We start from the raw sequence: 19,573 nt of genomic DNA, 5'->3' as shown, positions 1-19,573 counted from the left end.
TCATGGAATAATCCACCCACAGAACCTAAAGCAGCATTAGAAGCAAGAAAATAAAATAACATTCTTTATTTGTGGCTCTTCCTGATTTTATGGTACTTCTTTCAGAATTATTACATTCAGTGTTAATCGGGGCTACACCACTTGGTAAAGGAACCACATCTTTTGGTTTACAGGATATATTCAGATCCAGACTGGTTCAATACTGCCTTCGTAATTTATATGAAGTGCTATATAGACTCAGTAGAGAGGTGCCCTATGAGGTTTTATAGGGGAAAAATCAGATGAATCAAGTAAGCCCAGACATTTAACTACTCTCCTCTCAGGAACAGACACGCAGTCATGGGGGGAATTTACTGAAATTTGTATAGTCATTTTCTTTGCCGTACACATTGTGGACATAGGTCTTTGGTTTCTAATGGGCTCTCAAGTCAGTACCTTTCAAAGCACTGAAGACAAGACAGAGTCCACTGAAATAAAAAGAGGAAACTCCTCAATAACTTGGCAGGGGTCAGGTCCCTAAGATTTTTTTTTTTAATTCTTTAATCGAGAAAGAATGACTTCCTTGGTAAAGTATATTATTTGACTTGGAAACAAACTGATGGGAAGTAGCAATTCTACAGGAAATGGTGACACTGAGGTCCTCCTTTTCTTTGGTTATGAGCTCCGAGAGACAGTGTAAGTCAGGATTTTGAAACGAAAATGCAGGTAGGGCTGGCCCAGCCCATTACCTTAAAGTAGAAATAAGAAGGAAAGCAAAAGCAAAGCAGAATGATGAGAGACTGCTTCCTTCCTACAAAAAGTTTTTACAGTGCGGGCATAGGCAGATCCAGCTGTAATCAGCTGATTGCAAATAGGTTAAGAGTTACACGATCCAGTTTCTCATCTAGACTGCTTTCTGGGCTGACATGCTCTGTAACTTTGTGTGAATCGTTCAGTCGCTGCACCTTAGTTTCCCCATCTGAGCAGGATGGAGATCGTGACATTTTCCCACCATTGTGAAGAGTTTTGAGATCTCTGGATGAAATCTGCCGTGTAAATTTTAATGAAGCATTTCACAGCAAGTCAGAAAGAGCTGCTACAACTGATCAGCAAGGCAAGGAAGGGTTAACTGAGGAAGAGAGGTGGTACACCAAAAATGAAACAAGATGAAAATCACAGCCCACGCAGGATATCCTGGGAAAGAGGGTCTGCACGCACACAAAGAGAAAGCAAGAAAGTCTCTGCTTTCCTGGGAATTGTTTATTAAACAATGGGTGACTCAACTGCGCAGTAGCATTACAGCTACATCGACTATTCTTTTCCGGTTTTCCCTAGAAGGTATTAAAATTATGAAGACTGCTGTACCTTTGCTTACATTTCTTCCAGCCCTAACGAAGAAGTTGACATGCTATCTAGGCTATCTCCTAAGAAAGAAACCACAACATTTTCCCAGTCATGCAGTAAGGCTTAGCTTGTCTACTCTCCAGCATCAGCATCATACAATTAAAAGTAAAGTTCTGCACCCCCAAAACATACGAGCGGCTTTTTGCCACACAGCTAAGTGAACACCTGCATACTAGGACGGGCGGAACAGGACAGGCTGGTCCCCCAGGACACTAAGTGGGCACAATTCACAGAACAGTCAGGCTCAGCCTCTATTACACTGAAGAGAGGTATTGCACTGACGCTGGTGCCTGTGAATGTGCTGAAAGCCCTAGCTATTGAAGGCACGTGATTATGTAAAAATAATAATAAAATCTCAGGAAGTAATTAGCTCTCGTGGCTGTAGGGCACAGCTTAGAACTTAAACCCAAAGACTCAAAAAGCTCAAAAGACATAACAAGAACACCAAATCAATTCTATAGTTTTTTTTCAGGAGGAAGTTGATCCATCTTTATTGGGCTTAATAAAATTTCCACTAAGGTATAAACAGCTGCAGTCTTCCCTGATCCACACTAGCCTGTGAATGTTTCCAATCTCTGCCCTTTGGAGTGAACGAAGACTTAAACTCCCATTCAGAGTTCAGCACCTGCAAGGATCCAGGGTTCTTCCCTTGCCTCTTTGCCTGCTCTTCTCCTTGACTTCAATGAGAGTTTCACACACGCATCCGTGGGCAGAATTTGTCCCTCCCTCTATATGTTTCATTTTTTATTAGCTAACCCTGCCCATACATCTCCGCCATAATAACGTACTGAAGACAAACACACATACACGCTTAATTTTTCTCTGAAAATGTACCTGGGCATTTAGTAGATGATGGTCAATGAGGAAAAAAAAAAAATAAGCTCTTTAAAATAAAGAGCTAAAGTCCTCAGGGGAATAAAAAACCCCTCATTTCAGAATCCCCCCCTCCCATGTGTAGGCACTTGCTAACTGAGAGTAGTGGCACTGTGACAAAAGTAGCAAAACCAAAGGCAGGCTTTACTAAAAGAAAAGGGGGGAGGGGAAGTCTTCCACTGGCCATCTGTGAAAATAAGGCATGTGGCCATTAAATGCAGAGGCTGTAAATATAAATATACACAAGCTCCACAAAGCAAATGGCAAAAAAAATGGGGGGAGAGGGGGGGAGGAAAAGGAAAAGGGAATAAACTTTCAGCTGAAGCAAATCAAAATGTTTAATGCTTAGTTACCAGCGCTGGGCAAAAACAATTTTGATCTTTGCAGTGTGCAAACTTGACATGTGTTTTTAATTAAATTTGAGAAAAGTTCCAGGAGAAATGACAATGGATACAGTAGCCCTGTTGAATAGAGGACTCCTTGAACATGAATGATCCTGTTGAGCCTGCTGATTGGACTTACTGAAAGGCTGACATACAGGGTGATGGATGGGTGATGACATAATACCTGCTCGCCGCCTTGTCACGCTTTTTGAAAACTGTCTGCTCGGCGTTGATAGCATTAACAAAGAGGACTGCAACCCGCATACAAGAATTTCTGCTGGCAAAGAACCTCAGTAAGGCAAAATTAGGAAGAGGGCAGGGAAAAGGGTAATAAGAAGGGGACATACAGTTGTTAGGACAATATGTTAACTTTTGTGTTGTGGGACTGTGACAGTCCATTGTCTGCAAGATACTCCCTGGTCCCCACACTGTATAATAATTATTCCAAACAGAAGGATCTCTGCTCACACTGCGAGAAGAGAACAAAAATATGACAGTGATCATCTTTCCTAGTGTTTTACAGGCCAGTGAGGAATAGAGTGGGCTACAAATTACAGGACATATATATTAGCAGTCTGCTGAACTTGCAGGGATAAGTGTGTGTGTACGTAATGTCTGTGGGTAATATAGCCTCTGCTAGTCACTGGGAATGCTGAAGTATTTTTCCAGTAGAATACTATGGAGATTATGAAAATGGGCAGGTTTTAACTCTTATAAAGTGATTTGGTTTATGATATTAGTACTGCACCTCTGGACTTATTTCCAGTGGGTTTCTCCCGTTTGGGAAGCCCGGCTTGCACCAGGGCCTGTTCTTCCCAGTTTCAATCATTACAGCTTATTCACTCTAGTCTGACCCACGGTCTGTCAGGGCCTGCAGCAAGCATGGGGTCAGACTCTGTTTTACCAACCCTTCTCTTTTCTTCTCCTCCCTGCTCTTCTCTCCTCCCGTTTTTTCTCGACTTTCTGGTTCAAATTTAACCAATAGGGGAAGAAAAAAAATGTTATCGAAGTAAAATTCTCTACTACAAGAGAAATTTAAATCCCGTGTGTTAAACCAGCTCCTCCTTATGCCGTTAGTAAAGTGAGCTCCAGTGTTTTATTTCTGAAAGACAGCAGGATCTGCGGGTTTGAGATTCTTAATATCCCCCTCCTCCCTTAGGGGAGAGCAGGGACAGAATTCATTTCAGCTCAGCAGATCACAGCAGTTTCTTAAGAGTTAACTCTGCTATCCCCATCCATCAGGCAGCCAGCGAGGCATCAGGAAGGAATGATGGATGTAAAATTATTACAGGGCTGCCACCCGATATACTTACTGCCATTTGTAACTAACGCTGGAACTGACACACTTTTTTCATTATTAAACATCCACATTAAGTCAACATTGGTCACTGTCATTTCATGTTTGGCACTCTCTTAAGGGGAAGAGGGAGAGGTGGGGGTGGCAGTGGGGAGGATGGTGGGAGGAGGGGTGGGTGGGAATGGGAGGAAAGGCATCCTGAACCCGGTGTTCCATAAGGATGAGTAATAAATAGGCTCCTGCTTACAATGCTGGAATAAATATTGTTACAAATAGCTCTTTAGTTACAGCCCAGCAGACACGTCAGAGCCTTTTAAAAGGACACACTCCAAGCGATAACAGGGAGAACTTGTACCACAGGTTAAGAAACACTTCAGCACAGGAGGTATACGTATTCGGAGGCACTCATCTCAGAGCGTGCTACGAGCGTGACTGCGTCTGTGCACGTCTGAAATGCTTGTGTGGCCGTGTATACTTACACAACTGTCCCAGCCGCCGGCACCTTTCGCAGCAGGCGCCAGCATTCGGAAACCAGTACCTGCGTTTGTACCAGTGTACACAGACACGTGCTCAAATACCTGCTTGCGTGCCCCCTTCCTCCTTTTTAAGAGTTACCAGGGTACATGCACAAATGTTTGAGAGTCTGACTATAGTCAGAAAATTACTGGCTAGCTCAGTGCATGTTTGTGCTGTGTATCTCTGACAGAGTGCACTGTAGGCTTGTATGCATGCACACACATGCTGGCTCTTTGTGTTTGTGTACATCTCCTTTGCAGAGGAACAGGCAGTTTGGGGGTCGAACAAATAGACCAGAGTCCACTTGGTGATGTTGCCCGTTGTGGTGTTTGCACTAGATGACAATCTGCGCTCTAAGCTACTTGTATAAAAGGTAACATTGCTTATGTATAGTACATATCAAGCTATAATTAACTGTAGATGACAATAACAAATAAAACTATGCTCCTGGGTTTCCAAGAAACCAGAAAAACATATACACACACTTCTCATTTATACACGGAAATGTTTCCAAGAAAAGTAACGTAAAAATATGTTTTATTGCATTTGCAATTAAAATAGGTTTTAGTAAAATCCATGTTCATCATGATGTTCATAGTTTTTACTGTAATCCTCTGAAAATCAAATCCCTCAAGACGGTCCAAGTTGGATGCCCATAAAGTGACTCACCCAAATCATCCTAGCCATTTTTTAAAATCTTTTCTCATTTATGACTCCTTTTATACAGCGTCTCTCCAATTCCGCAAAATTCCTGTCTGACTACTGCCTTACAGCTGGCAGGTCTGGCTGTCCACAGGGATCAACCCATCTGGGAACACGAGCCAGATAACAGGTCACGTACACGTGTGGAGAAAAGCCCGAAGAGCATTAACAGAGACACACAAAGGTGATTTCCAGTCCTCAGCTTGCCTGGCCATCCCTGGCAGATAAATCCCTACCAAGAGTCTAACATACATGTTCAGAACTGCATAGAACCTGCCTTCACGGGTAGGCTGTGACAGCAATTCATGCCATAAAAAACTCAACAGGTCTCAGAGAACTGTAAGTAACTACAACCACACTAGCCACTGCAGCAAAGAAGGGAGGAAAATTGGGGATAGCCCCAGACAGGTGTTTGTTGCCTGCGAAGATGGAGATCACTCTACAGGAAGGAGAGTGATCTTTCTTCTGTATATAACTATAGACATAGTGTATGTTTCTAAATACGAGTATGCCCACGGACACATAGCTACGTTAGGCTAACCCTCTTTTAATTCCATCCCCCACCTCAAAATCTCCCTGTCAGGAAGCAACCAGTGAGCAAACGTAACGTCCAGACCTAGCTGCCTCTAGGTCCCCCGGAGGGACCCTGAGCTTCTGAAGGGAAACCCTCAGCGGTAACACTGCAGCACTCTGTTTCTCACAACCCACTTTCCCAACCATTTTCTCTTCTTTCCCCTGAAAACAGAGAAAACCAGAATAAAATTCAATTCAAAATGGCAACACTTGCCTTCCTCTCAAATCCTGCTCTTAACAAGAGAGAAAACTTTAAAGTGCTAGATCAAACAGCCACAAACTTTAGAGAAGTTGGGGTGTTTGTCTGGATCTGAACTTCAGAGCTGGCTAGTCAGTGGATGGCCTAGAGCATATACAGGGAAAGGGGAACAGGTACCTAAACTTCACAGCCTATGCCTTTTCCTCTGTTGGGTCAAATGCAAGACACAGCTCAGGAGACCCTACAAGAAGTTAAAAAGTGCTACTTCTCAGCTAGTGCTTAGTGGCTTAAATGGTCACCCCAGCAACTCAAATGCCATTATAGTCTAGGAGAGCTCAAACTTGGTTCTGTCCTTCCCTGTCTCCACTTCAAAAATAAAATAAAATAAAGTGAAATAAAATAAAATAAAATAAAATAAATCAGTGTGCCCCAATAAAGTTTAGGCATTTATTGTATAAAAAAACCCAAACCCTACAGTTGCGTTAGAAAAATTTTCAATTGAGCAAACAATTTTTTCTTCCTGCTGCCTTGTAAAAGAACTCCTCTCTGCCCTCCATGAGCCCACCAGGAGGCATGAATTAGAGAGGAAAATAAACTTCAACTGGGGTTGAGGGTGAGAAGTGAAAACAGAAGGGGTAAGGAGAATCCCAACAATAGGAAAGTAACAGAATAAAGTGAATGCAGATGGTTCCACTCCTGTTACTTAATCAAAAGGCTGTGCAGAGTCACTAGAGCCAGCATAAAGTCATGTGTTAGAACAACAGCTGATCTGTATTAAAGAAGATTAACTCGCAATGCCATGGTGGAGGGCCTGGGATTATTTTATGTACTTCCATTGCCGAACAAGCCGTCAGCACAATTACTGCCCTCCGATGTGAATGACTGATCTGTAACCACAGCTAAACAGCATGCTGCTTAGGGGCCTGGGTGCTTCATGAAGATGAATTTCCATACCATCAAAGTGCTTTTAATGGGCTTCCTGATCCAACCACAAGGCCTGCTTTGCAAGTATATAGAACTCAGGATGAAGGCTTCCTGTCCAAAAGGATTTGGTCGGTTGTCACTTGACAATTCCCAGCCAGCACAAGGGAGGAGAGGGGGGAGATAGGTAGAGTTGTCTCTGCTTTGGAGGATTAAAAAAAAAAAAAAAAAAAAAAAAAAAGGGTACAGATGCTTTCTGAATGCAACCAACTGCTGTATCCACAGCTGAATTCAATGCGCTTAACAAATAACGGCAATTTAGCTATGCTTGCGAGGAATAGCTTGAGTCACTTTGCATTAGCATCTGGCTGAGTGTTAAAGTCATTTCTACAGGGGGAGCAGAGAAAAGAAATTTCTGCTCCGAGCATCCTTTCAAGAATGCTTAAATATTTGAATATAAATTCCTTTGTGCTTGTGATCACTTCTTCTTATATCTGACACTCTGCTTTTCCCTTTTCCCTTCTGGTACTCTTCTATGTGAAATGCCGTAAACATGCTCCATCCCTCTCTTTCTTTCTCTCTTCCCATACCAGCGCCCTTACTCTTCTAAGAGAGCCTGTATGTACTGCCAGATACCTATTACCCTGACCTCTTTTTTCCTTCCCCTTCCTCTCAAGAAAGTGCATGAAATTGGAGTCATTTCTACATCACTTACACCCAGCATAGGCTGATGAAAAAAGTACAGTAGTGAGAGCCTCACATGTACATTTAACATTCATTACCCAGACTGCTGGCTTCTCACAGCTTATTGATCAAACTCCATCTAAAACCAGGGAAAATGGAAAGCTATCCAAATTAGCAATCTGCTCATTCTGGACAATATTGTTTGACTCACAAGCTTCCTAGGATGACTGACTTTCAAGTTTCTGCTAAATAGCTGATCATTTTTATTCATTCTATTTAGCTGCCTATCCCAGTGATTCACACAAGGCCTTACAGTGAAAAGCCACTAGATGCAGTTTCAATAAAATTCAGTTTACACCAAACGCAACAACGGTCATCTTTGTTGTACTGCAGGATGAAGGCCGTATCATCTCAGAAATCATTGCAAGGAAAGAGAGAAATTGAGGAAAAAGTCTTGCTAAGCATATGATGTTGAGACGCACACAAGAGTTTGGATGTGTATCTTAGATGGCAGTATTATAAGGACAGCTGACTATAAATGTGGCAGCGAGGACTGGCAGGTCTATTTATCCTCTGTCAGCCAGGGCAGTGCACGGAAAGACATCAGGTATTTCCAGAGAAAAGCAGCAAATCACAACCCCTCTGACATACGCGACGGTTCCAGTACATACAAATTTTACTAGAGAATAGTAATAGCCCAACTTCAAAGGCCAGTTCAAAAGTAGAAGGTGGTAAGGCCCCTACGTTCTGCTGCTTCTAAGTTTCACTGCAAATAATTCGGTGCAGTTTGTGTTGTCAATTCTCCATTTTTTCAATTTTGTTAAGTCATCTAACGTGACATGACAGTGCTACATTGCAATGGTCACAAAATATCATATATGACAACCTCACAAGGCTAAATAGCCAGAAGCTGAGCCTGAGTATCAGCAAAGCTTATGTTCCTGAAGAAGCCTGAATATTTTCAAATCCAGCTCATCTCGCAAACGCATGTAAGCATTTCCATAAAGCAAGATTTCCACTTAGACCCAGAGATTTCCAAGATCACCTTCTCATAATACACATTGACAGGCTGGAACAGAGAATTAGTGGCTCCAAAGTCCTCGTGAGGGCTTTAACTATCTCTGTCTCCTCCCCCCCTCTCCCCCAAGGATCTCCAGGTCTCTCTCTCATGTCAGCTTTTGGTTGTGGTTTTCAATTTACTTTTCACTTTTTTTTGAAAAAAGTAACTATTCTGTTTAAAAATGAGGAAGGAGAAAATACAGCAAGAAAAAGGAGGGGAAAAAAGGGGGAAGAACCTCTGTATCTGTAAGAAGAGCCACATGCGATCTCTGACCCTTTGCAAAGGGAGTCTCAGAACTCACCTTTTCTGTCCTGCAGTTATTGAGACCCAGGCTATTCACAACGGCCACCTTCCCATCCAGCACCTGCTGTTCCCTCCGAAGTTGCTCCTTCATCTGTCGGGCCTCCTGGATTGCCTTGGTAACAGCATCGTGGTCATTTAAATAACCTGACGACGTGATAGAAGAAAGGATATCTTAAAAAAAGAAAGTTACAAGAAAACACTTTAGCTTTCATCGATGAAACGCACCAACAGTTTACCATTATTAATGAGAAAGAGTTAAAAGGTAATGCCCAGAAACCTGTCCGTGCTTTGTAATTCTGTTACTGTTGTGATAGAGCCACCTGGATACAAAGCATGAGAAACCTCGGTGCCAAAATCATCGTCCTGATATTTGATCCCATTAGTTTCAATATTTCCCCGACACTGCAGAGGTTAGTCCTGTGGTTTGTATGCAGCGGGATGTAACCGGATAAGAGTTAGGGGAAGCTTTGATCACACCAGCAATCCCAAACTCTTAAAAATAGACCATTTCATTCTTCCCCTTCTTAAAACTTGTGAGTACATTAAAATAAACCACAGGTGGCGGTGGTTTGCTATAGATATGAAATGCATAATGGCTGGGAAGAGAAACCTCATCCACTGAATGCTCCCCACCACCACCTGTCATTCAGAAATGTATAAGAAACCACAGCTACACGGACCTACATTCCCACTCCTATTCATGCTGCTAATAGTAGGTCAAATGTCCACTGTTTTGCTGCAAATTCACAGCCTAGGGCTTAGCCTTAGTAGTCACTGAATTACTTCCTTTTAAAATGTTACAAGCATCACCGGCACAGCTAATACTATTTAATTTTAAATGTGACACTTTGTCATTTTTTTCCTTTAGCGTTCTGTAGATTATACTTATTATGATCTGCATGTGATTTGTAGGATAGAATACTGATGGGACACTCCAAGCCCCAGTCTATTTTTCAAACATTAAAGGAGAGGCTAATATCTATCAATCTCCCTCCCCCTCTCCACGTGCCCACACGCGCACGCACGCACACACTTCTTTCTGTCTTTTAACTAGGGCATAAAACCGGCATAAAATGAATCTGTAATATGAAATTGCCCAGAAAAGGGACTTCTGTTTGTGACATGAGGCTAAATCTAACCAGATCCATTGGTGAATTGTGACAGATGGAGGGACTGTGAGACAGAAGGCAGGCACTAATCACACACAAAATGACCGGCTTGCCTCAACATGTTCCATGGATTCCAGCAAACTTTACACCCTAATCCATTTTTAGAACAAAAAACATCTGGGCCATAAATCCTCTAATCTGCCAAAACACGCTATTAAATCCCATGATTTGTTGAAAAACACTAAGATTAAAGAAAGGAAATATAAAATGGCTAACTGCCGTGTTAGGAAAGTGTTATTAATACTCTTTCTTTGTCTCAATTATGAATGTTCTGTTCCTAAAGAGCCTTGTCTAATCATGTCAGATTACACATCCTTGTTGTATTGCTAGACTCTTCTATCTGATCCGCTGATTGCCAAAAAACGTAGGACATTGTCTTGCTGCTTAAAACATTTCAGGGGAAGAAGCTGATGTCAGATTAGTTCAGCGCTGCACTGCTGTCAGGATTTTAGTTTGGTTTGGGTTTTTATTGTTGTTTTTTTAGACTGCAGACAGAATGGGACTGGTATTCCCGTCTTCCTTGGCGCGCAGAAACTAGAAAGAAAAGTTCCTGTGCGGTTTGACTGTTGTTAATCGTACTAACAGTTAGCTTTTGGCTAAATACCCAGGAACCCCGAGAGTTTTATATGAAATAACTTGATCCACATTGCTTTTATCAAATGACCCAGTTCAGTTAATTCCCAGCCAACGGAATTCCAGTAATTCCAGCTTTCCCAGCATAAGGAAGGATATAACCTGCACCAGCACACTGCTACCAGCTGATTTTTTTTTTTTACCTCCATTTTATCAACTTGCTTGGTTTCTTCCCCACTTTGCATCTGTTACTGATCAAGCTTGCATGTAGTCAGAATAAATTAAAAAGGAAGCAAACAAACAAACAAACAGTAGTAGTACTGCTGGTTGTGCTCCTGATTAGGCTAGGTATAATACTTTCAATCTGTAATACAGCCGAATTTGCCTAGGAACTGGAATTCACGCCCTTCTTCAGACTATTTGGCTTTTCCTGAATACTGCTATCTTTGAGACAGTTTGGCACATGACAGTGAATAAAAGCAAGCACTCCTTATGTTTTTCAGTAGCTGCCAAGATGCTGGTGTGCAGGGAAATGATTAATATAGAAGCGAGTTGAATGTAAATTATTGTTGTTTAGGGTAGGTGGTGAATTATTGACAGAGAGGGGAACTGCATTACATAAAATGCACTTAGTTACAAGGATTGCCAAACTAGCATAGAGATGTTGAAGATAATGGCAAAGGGCAGAGTGAAGTTGTTTCTGTTTTTAGTACACGGACATATGCCTGTTCCCCAAAAGAAATGCTTGGATTTAAAGTCATGCACGAAGCCATGACATTTGTGATGGCTCAGTCTGCAGCATAATTTATACGCTATAAGGATATCTCTAGACAAGGACTACCTATCTGTATGCCCGAACGCAGCTACGCTCTTTATCATAGGAGGCTCTAAGTTTACACCCTCCAAAGACAACTGAACAATACATGAGCATTTCTCCATGCCATGGGAACCGAGCAGCCTGAAGAACTGCTTTTAGAGAACCGTTTTAATTTGAAGTTAGTGGCAGTGAAAAGTGACGGCTCAGTTGCACCACAGCAAGGTGGGGTGTGCACACCTAGGATAGACAACTTGTGCCTTGCATTGACAGCTCCAATCATTCAAGTGGTGGAAGTAACTGACTGCATGCTTCCCAGCGACCTTTCCTGGAGGGATCCATCTCTCAAGATAAAAAAAGTAATCCAGTTTCTCTATCGTTTTTAGGGACCTTAGTCCCTTTGCTAAAAATGCTATCAAATTTTTTCTTTTTGCGGCGTAGCTCCTACTGGAGGGTGACTCGAAATTGTATGTGCGCTTTTTTAAGATCACCAAATGGTTTTAACATGCTAATGAGTTTTACTTGCTCTAACTCTGGTTGGATCCGACTTAGCAGTTAGCAGGAAAAGACTCTGTAGAGTGTTCACAAGCGTTTCGTTCTTCTAGTCCTCCATTAAAGGACAGACCTTTGTTAGAAGGAAGCTATGTCTGTCCAGCTCCCGCACCACAGTTAAAGACTGCTTATCTTATATATACAGTATGCACAGTGATACTGCTCAGCAACCTCAAAAAGTCACTTCCTATATTTGTAGCCGAGAGATATACAGCAGTGAACTCTATGTCATTAACAATAACTTAAGTATGTTATCTTTTGCTCCACAGTCTTCCATGGTTTATTAATGGTATAACACATTAATTCTTCTTACAAGAGTGACCTTTAAAGCTCCATTCATCCTCACAGCTTTTATCCAATTACACTATCACTCATTACAGGTACAGCATTTCAAAATCTGCATTTTGTTAAAAGAAGTAAATTGCTGGGGTCTCAAACCTATGAAAAATATCAGGTGTGTAGAGAAAGAAGATTGGAGAGGAGAGAACAAGAGATGTCCTGCCACTGAGATGCAGGTCAGATGCTTAACTCCACATCTAGCATCTAAATGTGATGCTCACTCTATTAGGAACAAAAAAATTAATGTGAAAAAATTGAAATTCGATGCATTGTACGTGGAGAACAGTAGGGCCAAGCAAATTAAAGATGAAATACATTATTACCTACCACAGTTTAACAGTGTAGGGCTAATAAAAATATATGTATTAACAATTAACAATGTGATATTTACAAAATATTTATATGATTGTAACATGTCATACCAAATAAAGTAATTTTCTTTTCTAAAAGGCATAGAAGCATATTCTCTGTCTGATATAGATAACCATATCAACATGAGCAATAATTATGTATGCACAGTGGGAGAGTGATACAGAAGGAGCTAGATCTGGTTTGAACTTTGGACATAAATATGGGTCTTCCTGGTGTCTATGTAGGTAAAATATGGACTACAGAATGCTTGGGAGAGACCCACAGAGACACAAAAAAACTTCACTACATAGCACTGAGGTATTACAGAAACAGCTTCTGATAGGTTTGACCTATGGCTTCTTTTGTTCTTTGTGCCATCTCTGTAAGTGGCCAGCAGGGGATGTTTTAGGAGCAACAAGACACACGGTAGCAAAGGTACAACGATCTACCTCACTTAATTCCCTAAACAGAGCTTGATTTACATCCCGAAATCTTAACTCCATGGAATAAAATGTTTCAGTTAAACGGATGAAGAATGGGGTGTGTATACATTTTACTTATACACACAAAGAACAGTCCCTTTAACACATCAGACATGTAAAATCACCGCTAGGACTGTTATTATTTAGATGGTCCGTAAGCAAAGAGGTGATTTTGACAGGAGGAAGAATTAACACTATTTTGTGAAACAATGTTAAAAACAGCCAGTCAAGACTCTTTGCGAGATACAACGTCAAACTTGTTTTTTTGAATGAATCTGGTGATTGTTTTACTTATTAGACCAAGGTAAAATAATGGTCCATGCAGCTTTTTAGCGGACTAAGGATTAAACCTGTAATTTTGCGAAGATTTATTTGCATATGTAGACTTTTAACTTAAAAGGAATTTTTTCAAGTTTACCCATCAATTTTAGATGACATAGTACAATATCATGGGTCTTTAATGCCCGCCATTAGACAGGTCGCTGTCTTTAATGTATGCCATTAAACAAACAGCATTTATTAACTTTTATTGATAAAGCAGTATCTGAAATAACACAGGTCTTTGTTTTCCAAGTCTGTAAACGTTAAGATACTTCTCCTGAAATGGTAAGTCTGTGGGAGTTTCTTGACTGACATCAACAAATGTAGTATTATGGTCAACCCGTGACAGCTCATAGACCACTGTCTGGCACTGGCTGATAAATGGCCACTTTCCAATAACATCTATTAGTTGTTATAAGCAGGGACAAATGAAACTGAGCTTACCTATTGTGTTAGCTCTGGCCGAAGGACTAGCTAATGTTGCTGGCACAGAGGATTTTAGTGAACTGGCCCCGCTATTTATTCTCAGAGTTGGCATATGAGGAGAGGTGGGTGATGTGGGAGACTTGCCATCAGATGTCTTGGGTTTTGCTGAAAGGTTCAGAGGCTGGGCCACTTCATCCTACGATGAGCAGAGGAGAAAAGAATGTTATTAAAAAACTGCTGTTGGCACAACACCATCCAAGCAAAGACAGTTGTTTTCACCTCATATGAATTTCTAAACCCAAAAGGTTGTATGATATACATTAAGATCAAATGTGATACCATCTTGTCATTTCAGTGTGGAACTGAGATGACTGATAAACTGGAAAATTAGCATGACATGATCAGAGAACACCCTCCATTTGCACTTTGTATGTAAGAATTGTCTCTGAAGAAATTATTCACATCAACAAGATATATGCTTCTATGATGAAAATGAAGAGCACTTTTACAGTTATATTTTATTGTTATTTTATTTTAAACCTGATATGGATGAATTAAATAAGAACAGAAGAGCATTTTCACTTAAAATTCAACGATCACCACCCAAATTAGGCAAACATGTTTGAGTGAATGGGTTTTCAGTTGGGGTTTTTTGTTTTGTTTTTCTTTTATTTGTTTTAAATTTGTGTTTTCATCTGAACTTCCCAGGCTTAGAATTCCAAGCACAAAAATATCATATGAAATAAATACTTCTCTTCCACCACAACAAGAGAGCAGGAAGAACCTGCCCTTTCTTTCCACAAAATTTGAAACAATAACCTGGATAATTCTGCATAAGCCCCTAGATTTTTTCATCTTCTGTGGAGCTGGACTTCAAGATTTCAGTAATTATTATAATGCAAAAATGGAAAAATTGGGTGACATTTTGTGCAGGGTAACTGGAATTATTCCTAAACCTGGGTCGATGACACAGAGTAACAGACAGTGCTATAAAACACATTAAAATCCTAAGTCATGTATTTTTGTTCGACCAAAATAAAGTACAATAAGGGAAAAAAAATACAGTGAAGGGAGAAAAAGCTTTTCAGCCAGGTGGATATTTTAGAAGTGATTTTAACTGACTTTTAAATAACCAGAACTAATGGATATGGTATTAGATCCAACCATCACATATCAGCTTAGCTCTCCTCTGACACTGTGACTGAGGAAAGCCACCCTTTCGCTGCAGGAAGTGTTACATCACACAACTGGGTTTCGGCTCGAGGCACTGAAGAAGCTGATTCTCATCTCCCTAAGTTGTAAGTACATTCACTGCTATAGCGTTATTCCTAACTTACAGCAATGCAAACCTGACTGGAATTAGACTCATAATGTTTGAGTGTTTTACTGTTACCACTACGGTATCTGTAACTACTATCGTATAATACTGATTCTTTTCCACAGAGGGTAGTGTGCTGCAGTAAAGAAGAAATTTTATAGTTGCCTATCGCTTGTGGAAGTATGATGTAGATGTACGTCTCCAAACACAGGATAATTCTGCAAAGCACTGTCATATAACTTTTCCATTACCTTAAAGAAGCAAGCTCTGAGAAAAGCACTTTTGTTATATTTGATTATTTCTACACTTTTGTAATAGTCATGGTTAAAAATAAATTAAAGCTTAGCAAACAAATTTATCAGGGACATCGTGGACAAAGCTGTCATACTTAAAGTGGTATTTAAGCTGTCCTAGATGCAACTTATGCATAAAATGAAGGGGAAAAAAAATCTGAGCATGAAATGGACTTAGGAGCCTATATTCTGTATTCTCAGAAGCGACTTAGGCACTTAGAACGCAGAGTTCTGTTGATCTTCTAGGAAACTTAAGCCTCAGGGTTAAAAACGTTGCCCAGTTCAACGAGCATTTGACATTTTAAGAAGGTATTCGTTACTTTACAGAAATACAAATCTATTTGTATTAGAATAAAATAGATTAACATATTAGCCAAATGGAAGGGGACTTGCTCTGCTGGTCCACCGATTTGAATTTAATAAAAAAAAAAAAATATCCCGCAACAGTGCAACTATAATGTTGTAAAATCAGTATTGAGATAGTTGCATGAAAGTGCAAGTACAAACTAGTCAATGAACCAACCAAACACAGTGACCCTGTGCCAGACAAGGATCCCTGAAGAGCAGAGTCATCTATTTGGAAGACAGTATCAGAAGCAATGCAAACCTGCCCACAGACTTGTTTTCGTTCAATCCAAGAGGGGTTAGTTTCCATGTATATTCAATTCTTGACCTCTGTTGTAAGTCTCAACAAATGGGGCTGATCAGTATCAGATATGGTAGTAAAAGCTGCAGAGTGCTCTCTGGCCGCTGGAAATCGGACCGAGAGCAGCACTTCAGTTCATACAGAGCAGCGGCCAGCCCCTGACGGGAACCGCTCTCTCTCGCTGCAAAGTCAGCTTGGATTCCAACCTGCATCCTCGCGCTGAAAGGCTTTTTTCAGTCTTGTCCTTTTGACTCAATCCCTCGGCTATCCTGTCCCTATAAAGTTTATTTCCTTCCCTTCTCTCGCTCCTTCTCCCTTTCCTCGGTTCTTCTGTTCCCTTTTTTTAGCCTGGTGTGAAGGTAAGGTCTTGCGCAAGTCTATAGAACAGTTGTTTTGGTCTCATTTAATGCAAGTTAGAAATGGGGGAGGTGGTTTTTTCCATCGTAGGCATCCAGCAATGAAGCTGTCTGTGCTGTAAGTATTCTTGGTAGTAAGAATGCTCTTCTTCATTCAAGTCAGCACAGCATTCTCTGGAGCCAAGAAGTATAAGGCCTTGTGGAAATAATAGAAGTCGACAGTTCCAGAGCTGATAAATGTCATTCCAAATTGCCCCTTCATTCACTTTCATTGTGTGTTCAGGCTAATGGTAAATTAATCGGAGGTCACAGAAGCTTGGTTCTCATAAAGGAGGATAAGTAAACAATTTTCAGCTATTATATCTATTTACAAAATTATATTACTTCACTGTTTGATCTTCATAACATTTTTACTTCTGTTATTTCAAAGAGCATTCTCAAATCCTCACTGGAAGTCAAAAACATTAAAAATTCAGTCAGAGATTTTAGAAATGCTATGTTGGATCATGAGTTGATAATAATTTAAGTTATTTCCTTTACCACAGCGGAACTACACTGATTTATTCCATGGAAGTCTAAAAGATATCTGGGAGACAGGTAATAGTATGCAATTGTGTTTAAGTGTGAAGATGACTCTTAGGATCCTCACTCCTATACCCAGTGAGCCATTTTACTCTTTCTCCTATCTGCAGACAGAAATTCAAAATTCTCTGCTTTTCCAGTTTAAATCAAGAATTGTACTGTCTTCGTACTGATTTGCGCCTGCGTAACCACGAGAAGAATTAGGTGTTGGCCTGTCTTTATTTTTAACTATAAAATCTCCCAGCTAACATCCTGCCACATTATAGATTAGCAGGCTTCACTCTCAGTCATATCAAGGCTATGCATAAGTGCGGCGTGACAGCTAGGGCAAATAGAAGTAATAAAAAGAAAACAGATGTAGCATGTTCACTCCAGGTAGATGGTATCTTCCCACAGCCAGGAGATTCGATTTTATCCAGTGGGATCACAGAATCTAGAACTACTCCCTGCACTTAGTTTTTATTAGAGAAAGCTCAGTATTGATTGGTTCCTGCCTTTTTTTGACATGCAGTTATTCTAAGATGCCATTGATAAGGGTTTTTTTTTCAAGCCAGTATTTTTTAGAGAGTTAAACAAAGTCAAACATTTATTTATATTTCAGCCAAAACGATTAATGCTTAGACCAGAGGACGTTAAGACCCGAAAGGCTTGTAATAATATAAACACAGATGTGATAAAAGTAAAATATGATCTTGACTAAAGGTTATTAAATGTTTCCTTTAAAGTAGCACATTTGTGTAACAAAACAAAACACACACACAAAAAATAAATGTAGAGAATAAAGCATAAGCGAAAACATACGACAGAGGGCTAATAAAATGAAGTACCCACAGCAAGAGCAAAGCATTGGTAGAGAGATTCCATCCCCTGTATCACAGCAGCGTCAGAATAGTCGCTATTTTTAGGGAGAGCTGGTGGTTTGCTTCCCAAGATTGGAAGACTGTCATTAACCGAAACTTTGGAGTTCGGGGAACTTTAAATCCTTGATTTGCTCTAGATTTTTTTCCCAGCTGACCTCTAGACATACAAGGAAAGAAAGAAGAACCCTTCATCTACACCAGAATTTGAGGGGTAAACAAAATATTCAAGAGCTGTATTTTGTAGCTTCACTCAACCTGGATTTGTATAACTTTGAGCTTTCGTACTTAAGCATCAGACACTGGAAATCTCCAAATATAACTGTCTGACAAGCAACATTTAAACAGAAATACTGCTGGTAAGTTGAGTGTGCATCGCACTGCTTTTATAAGGCTTGTATGGTGCTTTGAAAAGGTAAAATGCTAGGTAAACACAGAGTGCTTATTAATATGGGAGGAAAAAATGAAAGGGAGAGAAAAGGAAAGAATTTGGTCACAGTCATACAGTAACGTAGCAGCAGAGTTCCAGACAGACCCAGGAATTCTGACTCGCAGTCACCAGTGTTGCAAAGAGTTGGCTGAAACGGCGTCTTTTCTAATCTTTCAATCATGCTGTCTCTATTTACTTCCTCCTAAGATAAAAGGTTAATTTATCTCTATGGAGAATGGATATGGAAAAAGAAGGGAATAATATCTGATTTTAAGAATCTCTCTAAACCGTTTATTAAAAATGGCACTATTTCAACACCAAGAGCTGAATAAAAGACTGATAGCCCAGATGAATGAACCAGTCTCAGAGAAAGCAAAAAAGGGTGGTGGTGGGGAAGAACCCAGACGATTCATTTGGATTTTATAATCTCACTTCTTTTCACATATTTTAAAGATTAGTATACTATTAAAATACAGTTACCGAATTATTGTACTGTCATTTAAATCCAAGTGCTGTATCCCACTGTGGCACACGCTGAAGGTCCAGGTTGCACGGTTTATTACAAAATCATGAACTACTCTGTGTATCATCTGACTGGCAATACAAATGTGCTTAAATGACCTGGCATAAGCACAGACTAGCACGCTCTACTAAAGAGGCTTTTCATGACCTCTGGGAACACATTCGCCACATCTTGCTGCCTATTTAAATGACCTTGACAGTACAAATTACAGCTAAATGAGTTAGAAATAAGAAGCCGGAGAGGGGGTTTCTAAAAGAATGCCTCTGCTACCTCACCAGAAACAAAGCCTCATCCCCCCACCTGGTTCTGTTTCAGGTTCTGTTTCAGGAGATCGTCATTTCAACAGAAATGCAAAATATGGAGCACTTACTGGCATGTCTGGGGCAGAAGACAATGATGCTATTGTTGCCCACTGAACAATACAGCCAGTCAGTGGCTTATCCGTTCAGTCTCTTGCTCATGCAGAAACGTCTAACCAAAATATATCAGAAACCAAGGTGCAACAGCATATATGCAAAGAAAACCCTTTGTCATCGGTGTCCCTCAAGCCTACAGTTGTCCACACGCTCACACAAAGATATTGGCAGCTTCCTTCACATCCCCTCCCCTTCCTCTGAAGCCACTCATGGTGAAATTATCAGTAGTGA

General features: G+C 40.5%; 1 protein-coding gene across 7 annotated transcripts in view; it reads right to left on the bottom strand.

The window, feature by feature from the left end:
• SOX5 (SRY-box transcription factor 5) overlaps positions 1–19,573 on the bottom strand; it is a 651,312-nt gene that overhangs the window by 22,896 nt on the left and 608,843 nt on the right. For 4 of the 7 annotated variants that reach the window (XM_075160498.1, XM_075160507.1, XM_075160515.1 and 1 more), the window contains 2 exons: positions 13,940–14,117; positions 8,893–9,038 (listed from right to left, as the gene is read on the bottom strand). In XM_075160498.1, the coding sequence (XP_075016599.1) occupies positions 8,893–9,038; positions 13,940–14,117 (324 nt within the window). Of the gene's footprint in view, positions 1–8,892; positions 9,066–13,939; positions 14,118–19,573 lie in introns of all 7 variants that reach the window. The other 3 variants (XM_075160488.1, XM_075160461.1, XM_075160470.1) reach the window with 1 other exon arrangement.

This window comes from Calonectris borealis, chromosome 1 (genome assembly GCF_964195595.1).
Source record: "Calonectris borealis chromosome 1, bCalBor7.hap1.2, whole genome shotgun sequence".
NCBI classification, from domain to species: Eukaryota; Metazoa; Chordata; class Aves; order Procellariiformes; family Procellariidae; genus Calonectris; species Calonectris borealis.
The sequence above is the reverse complement of the archived record's forward strand: the minus strand, read 5'-3'. Positions and strand labels throughout refer to the sequence as shown.